A 17,854-nucleotide genomic window follows, 5' to 3' on the forward strand; every position below is an offset into this window, starting at 1 on the left:
GGCTCATCTGGGATACAAGTGGGGCTAATTTCCCATATTTTCTCTACTGAATTCGATAACATCCGAAGTAACAGATTTGGACAAAAACGGCGACTTTCATTTTTTGAGATGTTCTGCAACAGGTCGTTATTTTTACGCAGAGAGTTGGAAGAGCAGACGTTGAACTTCTTGTTTGAGAGATCAGATGTATGATAGGAGTTTTATTGCTGAGTTTAATCTGCTAGGAGAGAAGCATAGGTTATCTCTTACTTTTCGAAAATGTTTGAAAAGAATCTACCCCAACAAAATAGTACTTAAATTGACCGTGCACATAGAAAAAAAATCCCTTAGGAAGTGTTTTAAACACAAAAACTCATCCTTATTGACATACTCGAACAGTTATCATTTATTTTTAAAAGAAAGTCTAAGAATGCAAAAGTTTCCTGAGAAAGCAATTGTGGTTGGCGGAAAATAATATGGATTTGTATGTTAGAGGCGAAAGTTAGCTAGTTTTCAATGTGGATTGCGTCCTTGTCTCTGAGTCAAAAAAATATGTTTGGCCAATATGGATTCAGGTTTGTACTCAACTCCCAAAATTAAGATCAGTTTTTCAAACATGTATTTTCTTGATGCATGGCACAGAGTGAACAAGCACAATTGATTTTATCTACGCTGTAAATTGAGATAGAGTCACTCTGTAACAGCAATTTAATATACCAGATATACCAAGTTGGCTCTCCATAACTTCCAGTAGTAAAAAGACGTCTGTTTTTTTTTCGGCGGTCATGAGTCTCTGTGGCAGCTACAAATAACTTCTCAGAAGGAATTGGGATGCCGCAAATGCACTGCGTCTACAGTTGAAGCAGAACAATATTGTTTTTTTTCTTCTTTCTATGTAACTTGGTTTTTGATACTTTCCATGATAATAACTCTGACAGTTTTGAGATTTTTGCCAATATTAAGACTTTTCTTGCAGTAAAAGCAAACTTTTTTCATATTTGGCATTTCTTAATCAACAGGTTTATGAAAACAGCAAGCCTGAAAAATGTTCAATCTCATTGGAGTAAAAAATGGAACAACTTTCACAAAAAATAGGGCAATGCTTAAGATCCAGAAAAAAAACCTCCGCTAAATTATCTTGAACAAAAAAGGTATCGCTTCACAAAGTTTGCTGTTTTTAATTTAAAAAAGCACAGAAACGATAATCAGATAATTAGGGAAACATCGACTTAGGTGGCATTCTTCAAAAACTATTACCTGTACATTAAAATACTGAAGTTTTTCTGAGTTTTGGGAAACTGCACAAAATAATGGATCGTATTAAACATAAGACACGGAAATTATAATGTTATTTCCGCCATTTCTTGTGATGAAAGACATACCAGATTTAATATAATCATTTTCCTAGCTCAGTTTATTTCAGTTTAATTTATAAAGAAAATAAGTTTTTCGTAGCACATTTGACATTTGATAAAAACAAAATAGCTGATAACTTTCGCGTTGAAAAACTCTTTATGTCGTTGAAGATTCAGAAAGGGAATGAAAATTTTAAAGTTTCATTAGCAAAAGGAAAAAATATAGATTGTAACTGGTTCCTGGACAAGACTCGGACCCTTGGCCTCAGACTTCGTCGTCGTTCACTTCACCAGCATAGTCGTCTTGTTCAGTCGATATTCCGTTGGCCTGAGCCAGTTTAGTAAGTGCCACCATCATTTTCTCCTGGTCATTTCGCATCTCTCTCAGCCCCTTCTCCAAGCTCTTCACTGTCTGCAGAATTCTCTGTTGCTTCAACTCAACTTCTTCAATCGGTTCCTGCAAAACGATGCAAACAACTCCGGACTTCTTGGAATGCAAATTCAGATCTTGCAAGAAAAATTATTCTTCTTGCTTTTTTTTTTGAAATCAACAAGATTTGCGTTCCATTTGCAAGAAAAAAGTAAGATTTTTGTTCCAATTGCAGGAAAAAATCAAGTGAAGAAGAAACTCCGCAAAATCTCACTGCAGAGATTGCTGGATTGAGTTCCCCTCAGGAGAACGAAACATAAGATACGTACTTGCCCGAGACGTACTTGAACTTAGCTGGACAGTGAATGGGCTCAAATAGCATCAATTCTAAAATTATTTGGTGTTTTTTTTTCAAGTATTTTTACCCTTCGAGCAGTGAGGTTCTGGATGACAGCGGGTCCGTCCAGTTTGTTCGGAAACATTCTGTTCCACATTTTATTTCTTCCCAAATTAGGGTAGTACTTCTGCTCCCTCACCACGAAACGCCTTCTAAGCCACTCTGGAATGGTTTGTTCCACCTCCAATGCCATGTTCACCTGTTCAAACGGATACTTTAACAGTGGTTATTTTCCAGTTCCAGCTTCACGCTAAACAAATTATTCACCGTTTTGCTCAAGTTTGCCCAACAAAATAATTCAATCTGCAACATCAGGGGATCTCGGTACTATTTTCCTCTTTTTGCAAATTCAAATTTGAGGGGGATTCATATTTGAGCTCCAGATAACATTTTTATTCAGAGGTAAAAAAAATGTTCATCAAAAACGCTAAGTTAAGTAAGTGCCATTTCTTAACTTAGTCGATGAAAACGGCGAAGAAGGAGAGCGGATATGCGCCAGATGCCCGCTTTTTCTTCGAATTTGTAATATTGTTTGATTTTTTTAAGATAAGTTCCATTTCACCTGCATGGCCATTCTCTGCAATGATGCGTTTTCCTGTACTGCTTTGATGTCGTCTACTGCGAGACCGACCTAAACAATCTCGACTTAAAACTGAAAAATGAAGTCCATGCAAACCAATTTGACAGGCACAAACTTTTGAACCAAAAAATTTTAAAACTCCACAACAGAACTCAGTAAAAGAATTAACCTTATTTGAATTAAAAATTTAATCGATCAATAACAGAGGGAAATTAGTTAAGGAATATTGGGTGGGCAAACACTGGAGGAGTTTCTGATGACTCTGAGTCAAAAGGTCTGTGGTTTCAGGCCCAAAAAGATGTGCTTGGCGTTTGAAGCTGAGGCTATTGTTCGCAGCCCAAAAACAAGCGGAAACATTACAAGTAATTCGTAATCACGGGCAAAGTTATGGGCAAACCCGAAGCACAAGCTTGGCCAATTTTGAAAAAAATTTTAAAAATTTTTGACCTTGTGTACTATTTTCTTTCCCCCTATTTTAAAAAGGACAGAAGTAGTTTGTCATTTGGGACAAAAACTATGTATACTTAACCGTTGAGTTAGTCGTTTTAAATATATATTCCTTTATATGGCTGAGTTTTTTTACTAGAAGCAACACACTGGGGGTAATTTGGTGATTATTAGTGTGAACAACTTTCAAAATTTTGTGAAAAGTCTTCAATTTCTCGAATTATCAGCTGAACTGATAAATTCAACCTTTTTGCTTGCTATCGCGTTCTAAGTCCAGCACTGATAAAATTAAATTTGAACATTGAAATAATTGTTTGAAAGTTTTTATCTGCTGAATCAACAATCGGCCGCGTGGTACTTTATGTAGAGTTCATGTTTCATACCAGTAAGTTCATTGTGATGATGCTCATGACGACGATGAAGACGGCGAAGAAGGAGAGAGCGGATATGCGCCAGATGCCCTTTATGTCGACGTCGCCAAAGAAGAAAGTATCCGTGTAGTCGAACTCTCCGATCATCATCACCATTGTACGCAGAATTGCATACAACACAGTACTGAAGTCCTCCTAATTATGACACGAAGTTTGACTTTTTCACGTTACTTTATATTGAGATAAATTAATAAAACGTTGGCGTTGGTTGCCGCAAATGGATGTCGGAAAACAAAACCAAATAATACCACTCACCACAGAAGTTTTAATCATGCATTATAATGTTAATAATTTTCGAAACAAAAAAAAAACATTTTAGTCGATTTTAATTGTTTATAATCGATTATTTTTTGAAACTTTTTTTGTGAAATTTTTTATTGAATTATAATGCAGTTTAATCAATTATAATCCATTATTAATGAACCAACGTCATCGCTTCATTTCGTTTTACTTTTATTTTGTTCTGTGTGCTTTTCAGTTGGTATCTTTTTTTATTGCTTACTGTTTACTTTCTTACTGTTTACTGTTGGCTGCAGGGGCAAATGACTGCAGGGGGTGGGGGTGTTGGCGGACGCCCCCTCTGAGGGATTCAAACCCCTGCCGACCCAAAAGGTCCCCTCAATTTACTGTTTTGAGATATCCATTTTTGGCTGACTCTCCCTAAAAGAAGGGGAACTACGGGCCGAAAAACGAAATTTTTGAGCCAAAATTTTCAAAAAAGTTCCAAAAAACGGCTTTAGTTTGACTGTTTTTTCAAACTTTTGCCGTTCAAGATGGCGTCCTTAAAGAGCTTAGGAGGTTTCGGAAATCAGACTTTTGAAGATCCGCTCCCCCCCCCCCCCCCCCTCGCGAAAATCGCCCCTGGTTTACTGATTTCTTACTTCTTACAGGTTTTTACTGTGTTTTCATGCAGACTAGCTAAAACAGAAACCATTATATTTGTTTTTTCATGATAGAAAAAGGGATAATAGTCTATTATAATAGACTATATTATATTAAAAGAGATTATAAGAGATTTTCGGAAAAATTATAACCAATTATAATTGAATATAATTTATTAAAATGTCATCAAAAATGTTATCATTACAATGGCTTATAAATCGTTTAAGCATCTCAAATTGGCGCTTATGATTAATTATAATTTTGCTAAAAGTACAATTATAATGGTAATATAATCGAATAAGTGAAAAGACAGCAAACCTGATTCTGGAGAAGGCAGTAGAAGCCCATTGCGAATGCGACGATGAATAAAATGAAGACGGCGAAGAACATGAGGAATGTCTGCAGCACATCTGTGAACATGACGACGTAGATGCCGAACTTGGGGAACTTCTGGATGAAGAGGATGAGGTTGATCCAGGCCAGGAACAGGCTAACAGCCCCACATTGCCACATCACCGACTGAATAACACAAAATTCTTCACTCTATTCAACCAGGGAACAACAGTGGTTCTCCGAGATGAACTGAACAGCTCGTATGAAGGATCTTTCCGTTGTGGATTAATGGTGTTAGTATTTATTTATTCACGAAGGTAATGACCAACTTAAGAACTGCTCCTTGTGGTGAGCCAACAAGCCGAATTTAAAGTTACCATTCAAACAAGCTAAAAATTGACAAAGCTTAGGCAACATAACAACATATTGTCACTGTTGTTATGTAATTCTTACGTAATTCTGATGTAAGTGCGCCTTCAAGATATGGAGATTTGTTGAATTGTTCACCTCTTTAAGATGAACCGCTGTTGAGTACTTTAATTAAACTTGCAAACATTTTTTGACGCAATCCCAGCAAGGGTTTAACATGGTCTTTCAACTGGCCAGATCTGGCTCCAGGGATGGACTTCCGCGCTCAGGTATCCCGTGTGGTTTACGTGCCCGGATCATGGGCCTATAACCACTAACTTGTCGGAGGTTAAAAGGCCGAGCCCCGCTCGCCGGTTTCAAATGAATTGTCAGGCCGGCTACCCCTTGTTTAGCAGCAGTCTGTCAAAAGTGGATCCCAGAATTTAAGGACAAACTTAGCCCTATGTCTCACTTTTCCAAAAGTTTATAAGAACTATTTGCTTGAAGCTTCAGCTTTCTTCCCCTGTCAAGAGGCGACCTTCGGTACCTCACTCTATTCTGTTTACTTATTTATATCTTATATAACTATGTCTTATTATCTATTCATTATAGTGCAGTAACTGACTCAAGGACAAATCTCACCAGCCTAATCGCTTGTCACTTGAGAATGTGAAACCGCCAGTTGCAAAAGCCTGAGGTGTGAAATCAAGTTAAAACACTTTGTGAATCTATTCAATTTTTATTCAATCTGGAAACATTAACTCTATATACATTATTCTATTCTATCTATTTATATATCTTATTTAACTCAGTATTCGAATTTTATAAAAAAGTTTTCCCTACACCAACTGAGGGAAATCTCATGGCGCAGCCAACAGTTCCTGGAATGAAGACAGGACTGACCTACTCGGAATACCACCCTTTTGGGCGAAAACATCGGTTAACCCACCTTTCATTTGGGAGACTTGGGTGGGACAGTTTTTCTTAGCCGTTAGTCTTAAAGACAATATTTCACCGGGGGAGGTGCTATTTGTCCCAGCAGAGTTGGTTGATGAACCTTGCCCGAAACCTGAAGCCCCGGGGATTGATGAAAATGCAGCAGATATAGGCAACAGGAAACTTCGAGTTGCAGCAGCTAATAGAAGGATTGACGAGTACAATCAAGAGAGGAGGAGGAAAGGACCTCGCATTGGACATAATTGGTTTTACCATGAGGCTGAGGCACGTCTGAAATCTCGACTTTTCTCCGCATTGGGAAATGAGGGAAAGAAGCGATTTTTGGATTCTTACCCTCATCTGGACCTCAATGTTCCTTCTTTGATTTTCACAAATGCTGCGAAGATCTCTTCAAGGCAGAGCGGGATTACACAGTCGAAAGAATCAAGTTGTATAATACAAAATTCATGCAGGAGAATGATTCATTTTCCTCATTCTATGCCCGACTTAGCGCTCAAACCGCGTTGTGTAATTGGCCGCTCGATCAAGAAAGGGCCACGTTGAAGGACTTATTTATTGGTCGCATTCGGGATGTGGAGGTCCAACGGCAACTAATCAAAGCGAAGGCTAATCTTGACGATACTCTGCAATTGGCGTTGGAGAATGAGAAAGGGGCCAAGACATCAGAGCAATTTCAGAAATTACTCCCGCATAACAACACTATTTCTACTAATGCCAGTTCTATTCGAGTCAAACAAGAACCGCTTTCTTCGGTGCAGCAATTTAAGAATCAAGGAAACAGTAGTCGAGGAGGAGGTTTCAATCGTTCCAATCAACGTCAAAGTCAAAATAAGCCAAGTTACTTTTGCGGTAATCCATTTTCCCTCGAACACCGTCGGTCGTGTCCGGCCAGAGAAGCTACGTGCAATACGTGTAAAAAGAAGGGTCATTTGCTAAAGTGTGTAACACTACAAAGCGACGTGTTAACATGGTGCAACATGATGAGACCCTTTCCGATCAAGAATGTAACCTAATTGACGTAAACGGTGACAGTGAACCGGAATATGGATTTATGGTGATTGATATAGTACAAATCAACAATGTAGAACTTTTGAAGGCAGCGGGAGGACAACCAAGGAGCCTCAGTAATCAACTACGTTCTGGCAACTTTTTCTTTTACGCTACGGTGTACACAGGCAGTCCTGTGTAATTTTTGAACAAGAAGACAGCGGATATAATGATGAGGCGGATTCCCAACGTTAAGTTTAAGGACGTCGGGAGATATCCATTAGGTGTTACTTATGTTGACTATAATAAAAAACCAATTAAACTGTTCGGATTGGTAGAAATTCCGATTACGTCGAAAGGATGGAAAATCGATAATGCGTGTCTTTTGGTGTCCGAAAATCGTACTCGGAATCTACTCGGACTGAGCCTTGATGAACAATTAGGAATTGAAACGGTGCAACGAGGACCAGCGGAAGTTAGCTTTGCGGAAGATGTGAAGGATTTGGATCCGACTTCTCAGTTCTGGAAGGATCATGTTGTCATAAGGTACCCTAATGTGTTCAGCAGGCTGGGGAGGTCGAAAAACCATAAAGTATTCACTAATTTCAAAGATCCTTTGATACCTAGGCAAGTTAAAGGCCGAAAAGTCCTTATCCATTTACAAGATCGAGTCACGGCTGAGATTAAAAAGTTAATCAAAGACAAACATTTAGAAAAATTAGAAAAGTGTACTACGGATCATTTTATCGCGCCTATAGTGTTAACTGCAAAGAAAGACGGGTCAATAAAACTTGCACTTAATGCTAAACCAATGAATGCTCAAATCTCGCAAAACAAATACCAAATGCCTAATATGCATAAATTGATTGACTCGGCGGCTCAAATCATTACTAGAGACACACCTGGGAAAGTGTGGTTCAATTCTCTTGACCTTAAATATGCTTTTAGTCAAATACCTTTATCGAATCTAACCAGTAGTCATTGTAACTTTAGTATTTTGTGTGGAGAAGCAACAGGCACATATCGATTCAAGACTGGTTTCTACGGATTGACGGATATGCCCACAGAATCCAAAAAAGCGATGGACTGTACGTTACAAGGATTAGAAGGTGTTATCTGTTACCTTGATGATATACTGGTTGTAACTAAAGGAAAAGTTGAAGATCATAACACACTATTCGAAAAAGTCATGGATCGATTGAACGAGGAAGGATGGGCATTGAAACTTAGCAAATGTGAATTCTCAATTAACAAGTTAGTCTGCTTAAGGTACAAAATCGATGAAAACAGTTACGCCCCGAAATTCTCGAAAAAAGAGGCTATCAAATCACTGATGCGACTGAAAACTCTTAAGCAATTAAGATCATTTATGAGGACTCTCAACCATCTTCAACGTTTCATTCCGGATTTGCATAAGTATACAGTTGCGTTCAGAGCATCCTTAAAACCGGAGAATAAGAAATCGTTTTTGTGGCGCCATACCCGAGCAATTACGGAGTGCCATTCTGGCTCGACTTCACCGTTCGCATCCTGTACAGGCGGCTATGATGGACGCTTCGGAATACGTATGGTGCCATTCCCATTCCTCAATCGCCAGATAGTTAATGTCTGTGAAAAGGGCCGGAGTGTACCTTTTTTGGTAAGAATATCAAAACTTCAACGATTTATAACTCTGCTCAGGCACTACCACCGTTGTCAGCTCCGAATCAAGAATTACAACTTGATTTTGCGTGTCCGTTAATAGATGATAAGAAGGGAACAATCTATATTTTAGTTGCAATAGATCGTTTTTCTAAATACCCGTCGGTGATGTTAACTAAGACCACAAGTGCGAAAAAAATAGTCAAATTTTTCCGATCGTACATTTGTAATCATTGTATACCGGAAAGCATTAGGACAGATCACGGCTCTGGGTTCAACTCTGAAGTTGTTAAAGAATTTTGCTAAAGTAGAGGTATAAAACATATCCTCACAGTGGTGGGGGATCATCGAAATTGTGGGCTGGTTGAACGGTCGATTCAGACCATTAAATGAAAGTTGGGAACAGAGAAATTAGATCCTAATTTTAAAAACTTGAAGTCGATTTTACAACAAATCATTGACGATATTCGGAAAACCAAACATTCTACGTTAAAAATGTCTCCTTTTGAGTTACATTATGGGATAAAGCCTAAAACTGAGTTTTCAATAGCGCGTGATAATGTTGTTCATTCTCCTACTTCAGCGCAAGGACTGGAGCGAAACCTCTAAACACCGGAGCAGCGTTCAAGTAAAGACTACAGCCGCGATAGGGCCAAAGTTGTACCCAGAGTAGCTTCGCACAGTCCAGACATTCCCTGTAGATTCAAGCCACTTTTTGGTGTGGGCAATCGAGTAGCGGACAGTCAGCAATACAAGGCCCTGGAGAACCTCGCTAAGGCGGCTAACGTCTGGAAACAGTGGAAACGAAATGTACCTCCGCAACAGGGACACGTGATTCTCCGCAAATTTGCCGCTCGAAATAGTGACCTTGCAAACTCGCTGAAGTCGGGGATCACAAAGGGGACACTACGCTCCTATGACAATGTTCGAGACATGTCAGCACCAGCACTCTCGCATTCTCAACGAATGAATATGCCGTCGTCATCGAGGCCAAAAAGGTCTCTCAAAAACACGTAAATTAGAAAAACTAGTTTTGCAAGATCCTCTAAGAGTCAAAATCTTTCGAAAAGTGCTTGATCGAAAATCGGGAAAACCTCTATTCAAACTAACTAAAATCAAGATTACTCGTGTTACGGACCACACTTACATTACTGAACAAAGAAAAGTATATTGGAAAAATCCCTTAAGTCTAAGATATAATTCTAACATCCCTAAATTTTCAGCTACGCCTGGCACAGTGGGAGAGAGACTCCAAAGATGGATTGCTCCTCGGCCTCAATCTCAGCCATCTACTTCTCCAGATCAGAGGCCTTCTAAGGGTAAAGTGATTGATTTGACGGCAGAGTCGTCAAGTGAGGACTTATTAATAACTGGACCACAGCTTGAGTTGGTGGAGGCACCCGGTTCCGCGCCTCAGAGATTGGCTTCAGCAGATTCAACACCACAAATTACAATTGCTCAACCGCCGACGAACCCCAGTAGGACTTCATCAACAGGAGTTTTAGCAACGCCTCTTGATTCGTCCACCCAATCAAAGCCGCAGACGTCAGGGGATGATTCACATGCTATCGTTCAGGATGCAGCAACTACAGATCCTGCGGAGGCTACTGATCAAGCTAAGACTGACTCTACCCGATCCTCCGGACGGTCAAAGAAACCAACGAGGTTTTTAAGTGATCCCCTTCGTCATTCGGTTAAGAATGTCACGGAATCCGTGCCCATCGAGTCTTTGCCCCAATTACCAGTCCGCGAGCAGACGCATACTACACCATTCATCCCAATTGTTCGAAAAGGAGCCTAGTTGCCTTTCCCGAGGACTAAAGAACAAACTACCCCGTTGAAAAGAATCAGAATTCAAGAACATGAGAATAATCCTTAAACTCAAAACTTGCGTAAAACCTTGTGTCAAACTTTGTTCTATTTTGTTTTCTGGTTCGTTTGGGCCAATCCTCAACGAGTGCAATAGTGTCTAATCATTATATCCCATACTGTCAAAAATTTATACTTTGATAAATTTTCCACAAGATGGGGCAATGTAATGAGGCGACCTTCGGTACCTCACTCTATTCTATTTACTTATGTATATCTTATATAACTATGTCTTATTATCTATTCATTATAGTGCAGTAATTGACTCAAGGACAAATCTCACCAGCCTTATTGTTTGTCACTTGAGAATGTGAAACCGCCAGTTGCGAAAGCCTGAGGTGTGAAATCAAGTTAAAACATTTTGTGAATCTATTCAATCTTTATTCAGTCTGGAAACATTAACTCTGTATACATTATTCTATTCTATCTATTTATATATCTTATTTAATTCAGTATTCGAATTTTATAAACAAGTTTTCCCTACACCAACTGAGGGAAATCTCATCCCCTTCCTCTCACTTTTTTTCAATTTTAACTTTAACAGAATTGAACTGTCATATAGTATAATGAAATAGTGTGAGGCAAAGAAGCTACTCTGAAATAGACTATTCTCTCTCTCTGTGTTGGAGGGTTGGGAGTTCTGTTGAAGTGGTGGTAAATGCAGGGGCGGATTTAGGGCGGATTCCCCCCCCCCCCCACACATTCAGAGATTCCACCCCCCTCACAAACCAAAAGTCCCCCCTTTTGTTCATTCTTTGTATTATCCATTTTCGGCCGACCAACCTTATATTAATGTAAATTTAAGGCATTTTAAACTAACTTTGAAGGGAAGTACGGCGCAAAAAAGTTATCATATTAAGGTCTTTATAGTGTTCGTGCTAGCGCTCGGTCACATCAGTTTGATCAATCTGAAAAAAAGTCAATAACCCCCCCCCCCCCCCCCCCCCAAGAAACTCCTAGATCCGACCCTGTGTACGTGATCCAGCTAAAGCATAAGCCAGTTACCATATAAACCATCCGAAAATACTTCACTGTTACATAATATTTATGTAAATTTTAAGTAACAGTTTCAAAAGTTATGCGACTTTCATTTGTATGACATAATGTTAAGTCTGGTTTATCAACTCTGTGCGTTTTTGGTTGGCTTATATTTCCTCTCGTGTGTGATTTACACTCAGTTGATAGTTAACCTCTAAGTCTTTGTTGATGTCGTCGCCTATTCCAATCTGGAATATGTTGGGCATGGTGACAACAAGAGACAACAGGTAGACAAGCCATTCGAGGAAGTTCACGATCTGCTTAACATAAGCCCATCGTTTGTTAATCAACTGAAACACCTAAAACACAAGCAGGCCCATGTAAACATTCCCCCCTGATTAGGCCAACTAAACAATCCCCCTTAAAACTCCTCCTGATGATTAATTCAAGCATTCAGGACTGCATGTGCAATGCTCAAATCTAATTGGCTTAAAAACATTACTTTTAACCAAGTGAACGATCTTCTAAAACCCAATTGGTGGATCAGTCTTTTTCCTTTTTGCACCCACCCGAAGATATCTACTTTAATTTTTTTGTTCGCATTGTCCTATTATTATGAAAATTGGCGTGCGACTAATTAGGCTCTGACAAGTTTATTTAATCTCCAAACTTAACCCAGTAAAACCACTAGTTACACTATTAAATTGAAGCTTAGGTAAGAATTTTTAAGAAACGAATTTCTTAAATTTTTTTAAGCACGACAAAATCAGCTTACCAAAATTTCCACAAACAAAATAAATGGACCGTTTTAAAGAACCTGATGAGCTTTAAAGGATAAGGATCATTTTAATTCCTAACTTAAAAGATTACCTTTAAAACATAAAACAATTTCATGCAAGGTTTGGCCACGATATCATATTCGTAGAAACAGAGACAATGAAAAAATAACCGGTATAACTTTAAATCTCTTCAACTCTCTAACTATATACCCCCCTTCTGACCCACCTGTGTCATCTATTAATGAACCCCATATTTTCTATATTTCTTTATGGACTAAGTTAGTGCTAGAGCCTATTCTAATTTTGTGCCTGCCAACGAACTCCTCCCTTTTCAACACTGGCGGTTGTTTTAGGAGATCCGTTTTTTTAAATATCAGAACTTTTCAGCGGTATAACTGCGTATATAACTTTTTAATGTTCAGTGTGATGTAATCCAATTTAACCTTTTACTATCAACTTCAACATTGCTTAAGTTGACGACATATTTCTAGAAACCGAGAAAACGACTTCTACAATTTTTACCTCTCTTATGTTTTTGTTTTTTTTTTTATTAAAAAAAAGTTTGTTTTTGTTTACCTCTCTGGCGAGGTTGAAGAGGGCGGACGCGATAACCAGCCACTTGCCGATTCCGTTGAAAAACTTGAACGCCCAGTGGTTTGTCCTCGAGTAGGGACTCTCAATGTACGCCTCAAGAGTAGTTCCGTTGAACTCACCTGCAAACAAAATTAGGCTCTTTTGTAGTATACGGCCCAAAATTCAAGATTTCCATCCAAATTTCCATAGAGCATCAAAATTTCCGTTGAGTTTCTGTTTTGTTTTGAAAGCCCAGTTTTCATTTCGCTGGAACTTATTCCAACCAACCAGATTCAAACACTATGATCATACCTTCAAAATTACAAAAAATCAAAAAAGAACCCAAAATTTAAGAAATTAAAGCGCGCATTGAAATTGCCGATTCTAAAATTGACCCGAAAGGCTGATTAGTTTGCTCTCTCAAACGTTTGAGCTGAAAAACATGTGTTCATTTTTTTCTAAGTTAATCGGCTGCTCATATTTCTGCTGCGCTTGGAACGCCCATGAAAGTAATCGATTATACTGTCATTTTATAATCAGTCTCCTTGACGTTACAAAAAAAATTGATTGCAATCCTTTATAAACGTTTTTAATGTTTATATTTTAGTCCAATATAATTTTTTCAAAAATCCTATCGTTTGCTGTTCAGCTTTTTGCTTTATTTATTTTACGTTTCCTTGCTAGTAAGTCCACATTATATTTTAATTTTTTATTGAGGGTTGTTTGAGCGGATGAATCTTAAAATCAATTGTAGACATATCATAGAGTTTCTTGCAAAATTTCAGAAAAATGTTTCAAAACTAACCAATTGTAGGCTTGAAAGTAAAATGATTTGAAGTTGGTTTATGGTCGTTTACGTTTGAATATTTTGACAAAAATTGGTTTCAATGCCAAACATAATGAATTATGATCAATTAAAATGGATAATAAGAGATTTTTGTTTTCAAAAACTATTGATTATAATGATCATATATTAAATTGTGTGGCCTGAATTTTTCATCCTCAATAAATTATATAGGTTCAGTTTTGTCTTATAAATGCAGTATAATTGATCACATTCTATTTTAATTTGGTGCGGTTAGAATAGTGTTCGAATTTTTAACAGTTAGATATTTTTTAAAAACTTGAAAACTGATGAAATGTCAAAACAATACACTGGAACATCTCTTGTTTAACTGTTATGTAATTCCATTCACGCTGTTTAGAAGACTATTTGATTAAGTGGTTTATTAAGCATTAAGCTTATAGCAATAGATTAGTACGTCTAAATAGCCTTTCCTCCAAACGGCTTATGCATCAGTTTACTCTTAAACAATTGTGAGCCGTATTAAATAGCCGCTTACGCGTGCTTTAATAGCACAAATTAAATCGCGCTAATTGTACCAAGTCGGTGGCAGTGGTAACTTTCGAACCCCTATAGCTTCACAAGCCACAATCACTGGTGAGCTATCTTTCTTCTTCAGTTTGAGCTCCAGTTGTAAATATTTTTCAGATGGTATCAAAAATTCCGTTCAGAAACTCCGTATTCAAAAAATGCATGATATAAAAAGTAAGTTGATGAAAAAGTATTTCGGGGCCCCTTAGAAAATCGAAATTTATCTGAAGAAAAAACGACAACGAGCCGAAAGCCTTTGCTTTTTTTTTCATAGACGGAAAAACATTTCAGTCAAATAAATAACTATATTTGGGGCTTGATCTTCAAAACGTAACTTATCATTTTAGCCTCAACTTCAAAACTTGAAGTAAAAAATGTCCTGAGTTTTTTTACAGAAAAAGTTGTGCAACATAAATTCTAAAAGGAAGTTTTTTTTTTTCAAAACGCTGTCAGCAGTTCTGATTCTGTGAGTTATCTATTAAACTATAAAAAAACAATTCTGAACTTTTTTGATAAACTTATAATCGAAAAAGTGAAAATTTTAGAGCAACTTAGCTTTTTGGGCTCTCATATTTTATTGGTGGTTATCAACAACAAGAAAAACTAAGATTACAATTAAATTTTTTGTAAAGGTAAGAAGGCATTGATACGAATTGTGTTTGGACTTCTAGTCACTTTTTGATTTCGATTGAGAAAAATCAGTTTTGCTTCAACACTTAAGTTTTTTTCCTTCTAACTCTAGATTAGTTTTTTTTAGTATACCACTGGTTATTGAACACTGTTTATTATGGCGGAGTCAATTGATTCGAAATAGCGGGGAATTCCCGCCTTTTGGCCAAACCACACTGTACAACCCTTTATTCAAAAGACAAATTGGATTGATCAATTCCATCTGGCAACCATTGCCAAAGAGAAATAAGACATATACAATCTTAAAGTCCCATTGGAGTCCAAAACAGAAATCCCATATCTAGACGGCGCTTATTATTCTGAAAGTGAAACACAGGGAGGGCACAAACAGAGGTAATGTGAGTATACGAAAACGCAGAGGACAAAAAAAACGCCGAAAAAAGAGGAAAAGAAGAAAAACGTAAATATCGCGGCATGAAAAGATACGAACCTGAGAAAAAAATCACATCAATTCAATACATGGGCCTAGGAGCGGAGGGGAAAAGAATTTTTAAACAGAAACATTCAAGGGTGAAAGTTTGAAATATCAACTTCAATGGTTTTTTCGATCTCTTAGTACCAGCTTTTGTGAAACCAGCGAACATAATGTTTGAACTAAACAAACTATTGAGCCCAAACAGAAAGACAGAGAGTCCTATCATCAATTTTGCATAGTACTTTCGGATTTAGCTAGAATATGCAATGTTGTAGTAAACGCAAAACAAGAATGGATGAGGAACGTGTTCATCTTTAACATGAAGAATTGCGATCTCCAAAGGACACTCTAGTTAAAAACGTTAAGTCTACTGGATGATGGATGAACTTAACCAGGCTATCATCGACAAAAATGGATATTTTAACCACGTTAAACTAACCAACATGACTACGGCTAACAATCTTCACAGCAACACCGGCATGATGTACAAAATTTTTAATTCTGTTAAAAGGGAACAAAGCCTGAACATAGAAAAATCAAACTCGTGTATGAAATGAGGAAATGCTTTTACCAAAGGTCACTCGAACGTTCGCCCGGAAAATGAAAAGGTTATGTAACACATGTAAATACACTTTGGGAGACTTTGTAAACCTGAATCGAGAAAACCGGCTTCAAATTGTGTAGACGAAACTACATAATCAGATTTGACAATATTCTTCATCAGAACCACAGTCAAGTAAAAAAGAAAAACTATGTGGGGTGATACATGTTTGTTCAGAAGAGGTATTTAGTGACTATGACGACTATTTTGTTCTGAACATAGGAACGAACTGCGATGACAACGGTTTAGAAACAAAAAAAACTGTAAAAATCGGCGACGATGCAATTGTAAAAAAGAATATTTTAATGGAATCGGCTAGCCCATTCATTTTTTTAAAACAGAAGGTTCTCCACGAGTTAAAACTAAGAGAAGCTCAGATGAAGGCTCTTTACTTCGACAAAAAAACTCCGGTACTCTATCGCGGCTTCACCAACGTTACGAAAAAAATATAATTGGCAAAATCATTGTTGGAGTACAGTCCAACGGATGGATATCAAATCAAACATTTTTTTTCATCACGTCTGGACATAAAAGGAATAACGAAAACTTACATAGAATTTGAATTGAAATCACCCAAAAACAGTGCCTCCATTCAGTCAACAAAGTTTCATTACCGGATATTTGTAAGTCAAACATTTACTCGAACACTATATTTGACCTGTACGATCAATTCAAAAGTTTTTTGAGCAGAATAATAGAAAAAACTCATATCCATACACCTTTTTAACCAATTCAAACCAAGGGTAGGAGAGTCGCATTATATTTACTAGAGAGTGTTAACTCTGAACTGAAAAGAATGGAGAAAGAAACATACATATTAAAATAAATAAACGCGATGAAGACTGTTTTATAAGCTCGATAGTGATCGCAAGAAACAAAGATGGTGCAGCAAAGGTAGCCCTTGACACTAAGTTGTTAAGCGACCAATTATTCAAAAATAAAAATCAAACACCGAGTATACGTGAAGTTATCGAGAACATCGCTTTACAGCTCTCAAACAAACAATCCGGCAAATTTTGGTTTAGTAGTCTTGATCTGACAATTGCGTACAGTCAATTATAATTATAACCCGAGCAAGCAATGTAATTTTAGCATAGTGGGTGGTAAAACCACCGGAACTCATCGTTTGATAAATGGCCTTTACGGATTGGTAACATGCCAAACGAACTCCATCAGTTATTGAGTTCGCTACTACAAAATATATTATTTATAAACTGCTAAAATGACGATAATTTAGTTGCCTTTTGAAAGGTTTGTTAGAAAATTTTTTGGGATTCCATCTTGGGGAAACTTTTGAATATTCTAAAGAGCAAAAAAATGGCATTTATATGGGAAAAGATGCCTTTTTACCAAATAATATTGAATTGTTTGGCTTCAAAATTTTTGACACACAGGCAAAACCATTGGTGGGTAAAGCTGATTTGAGAAGTCTTCCAAACTGGAAAAAATTTTCGGTTATAGGATCATTTTTTACCAAATAATATTGAATTGTTTGGCTTCAAAATTTTTGACACACAGGCAAAACCATTGGTGGGCAAAGCTGATTGAGAAGTCTTCCAAACTGGAAAAAATTTTCGGTTATAGGATCATTTTTCGGTTCCATAGACCAGTACATGAAATATGTACCAATTTTTTCAAACCTGTGTTCCCTATTACGACCGATATTGAATAAAAAATCAGTTTACCATTGGAGTGACCCTCATATTGAGTTGTTTGAGGAACAAAAAAAGCAAGTTTTCAACATAACTGAAAATAATCACAGTGATATCAAAAAGTTCTCAAAATTATAAACTAAAAATGGATTTAGAACAATTAGATGGAGAATCTTGGATAACAATTGCATTTGCATCCAAATTTTTTCACACTC

At 37.4% G+C, this 17,854-nt stretch overlaps 1 protein-coding gene across 1 annotated transcript in view; it reads right to left on the reverse strand.

Moving 5' to 3' along the window:
• Positions 1-1,177: 1,177 nt before the first annotated feature.
• Positions 1,178-17,854, reverse strand: part of LOC134854167 (transient receptor potential cation channel subfamily A member 1 homolog) — a gene marked incomplete in the record, with an annotated part of 93,960 nt that continues 77,283 nt past the window's right edge. The window contains 7 exon segments of the mRNA XM_063870297.1: positions 1,178-1,791; positions 2,130-2,300; positions 2,664-2,732; positions 3,512-3,694; positions 4,760-4,960; positions 11,767-11,913; positions 12,910-13,046. Coding sequence (XP_063726367.1) covers positions 1,600-1,791; positions 2,130-2,300; positions 2,664-2,732; positions 3,512-3,694; positions 4,760-4,960; positions 11,767-11,913; positions 12,910-13,046 — 1,100 coding nt within the window.

Source organism: Symsagittifera roscoffensis, chromosome 9 (genome assembly GCF_963678635.1).
Source record: "Symsagittifera roscoffensis chromosome 9, txSymRosc1.1, whole genome shotgun sequence".
NCBI lineage: Eukaryota > Metazoa > Xenacoelomorpha > Acoela > Convolutidae > Symsagittifera > Symsagittifera roscoffensis.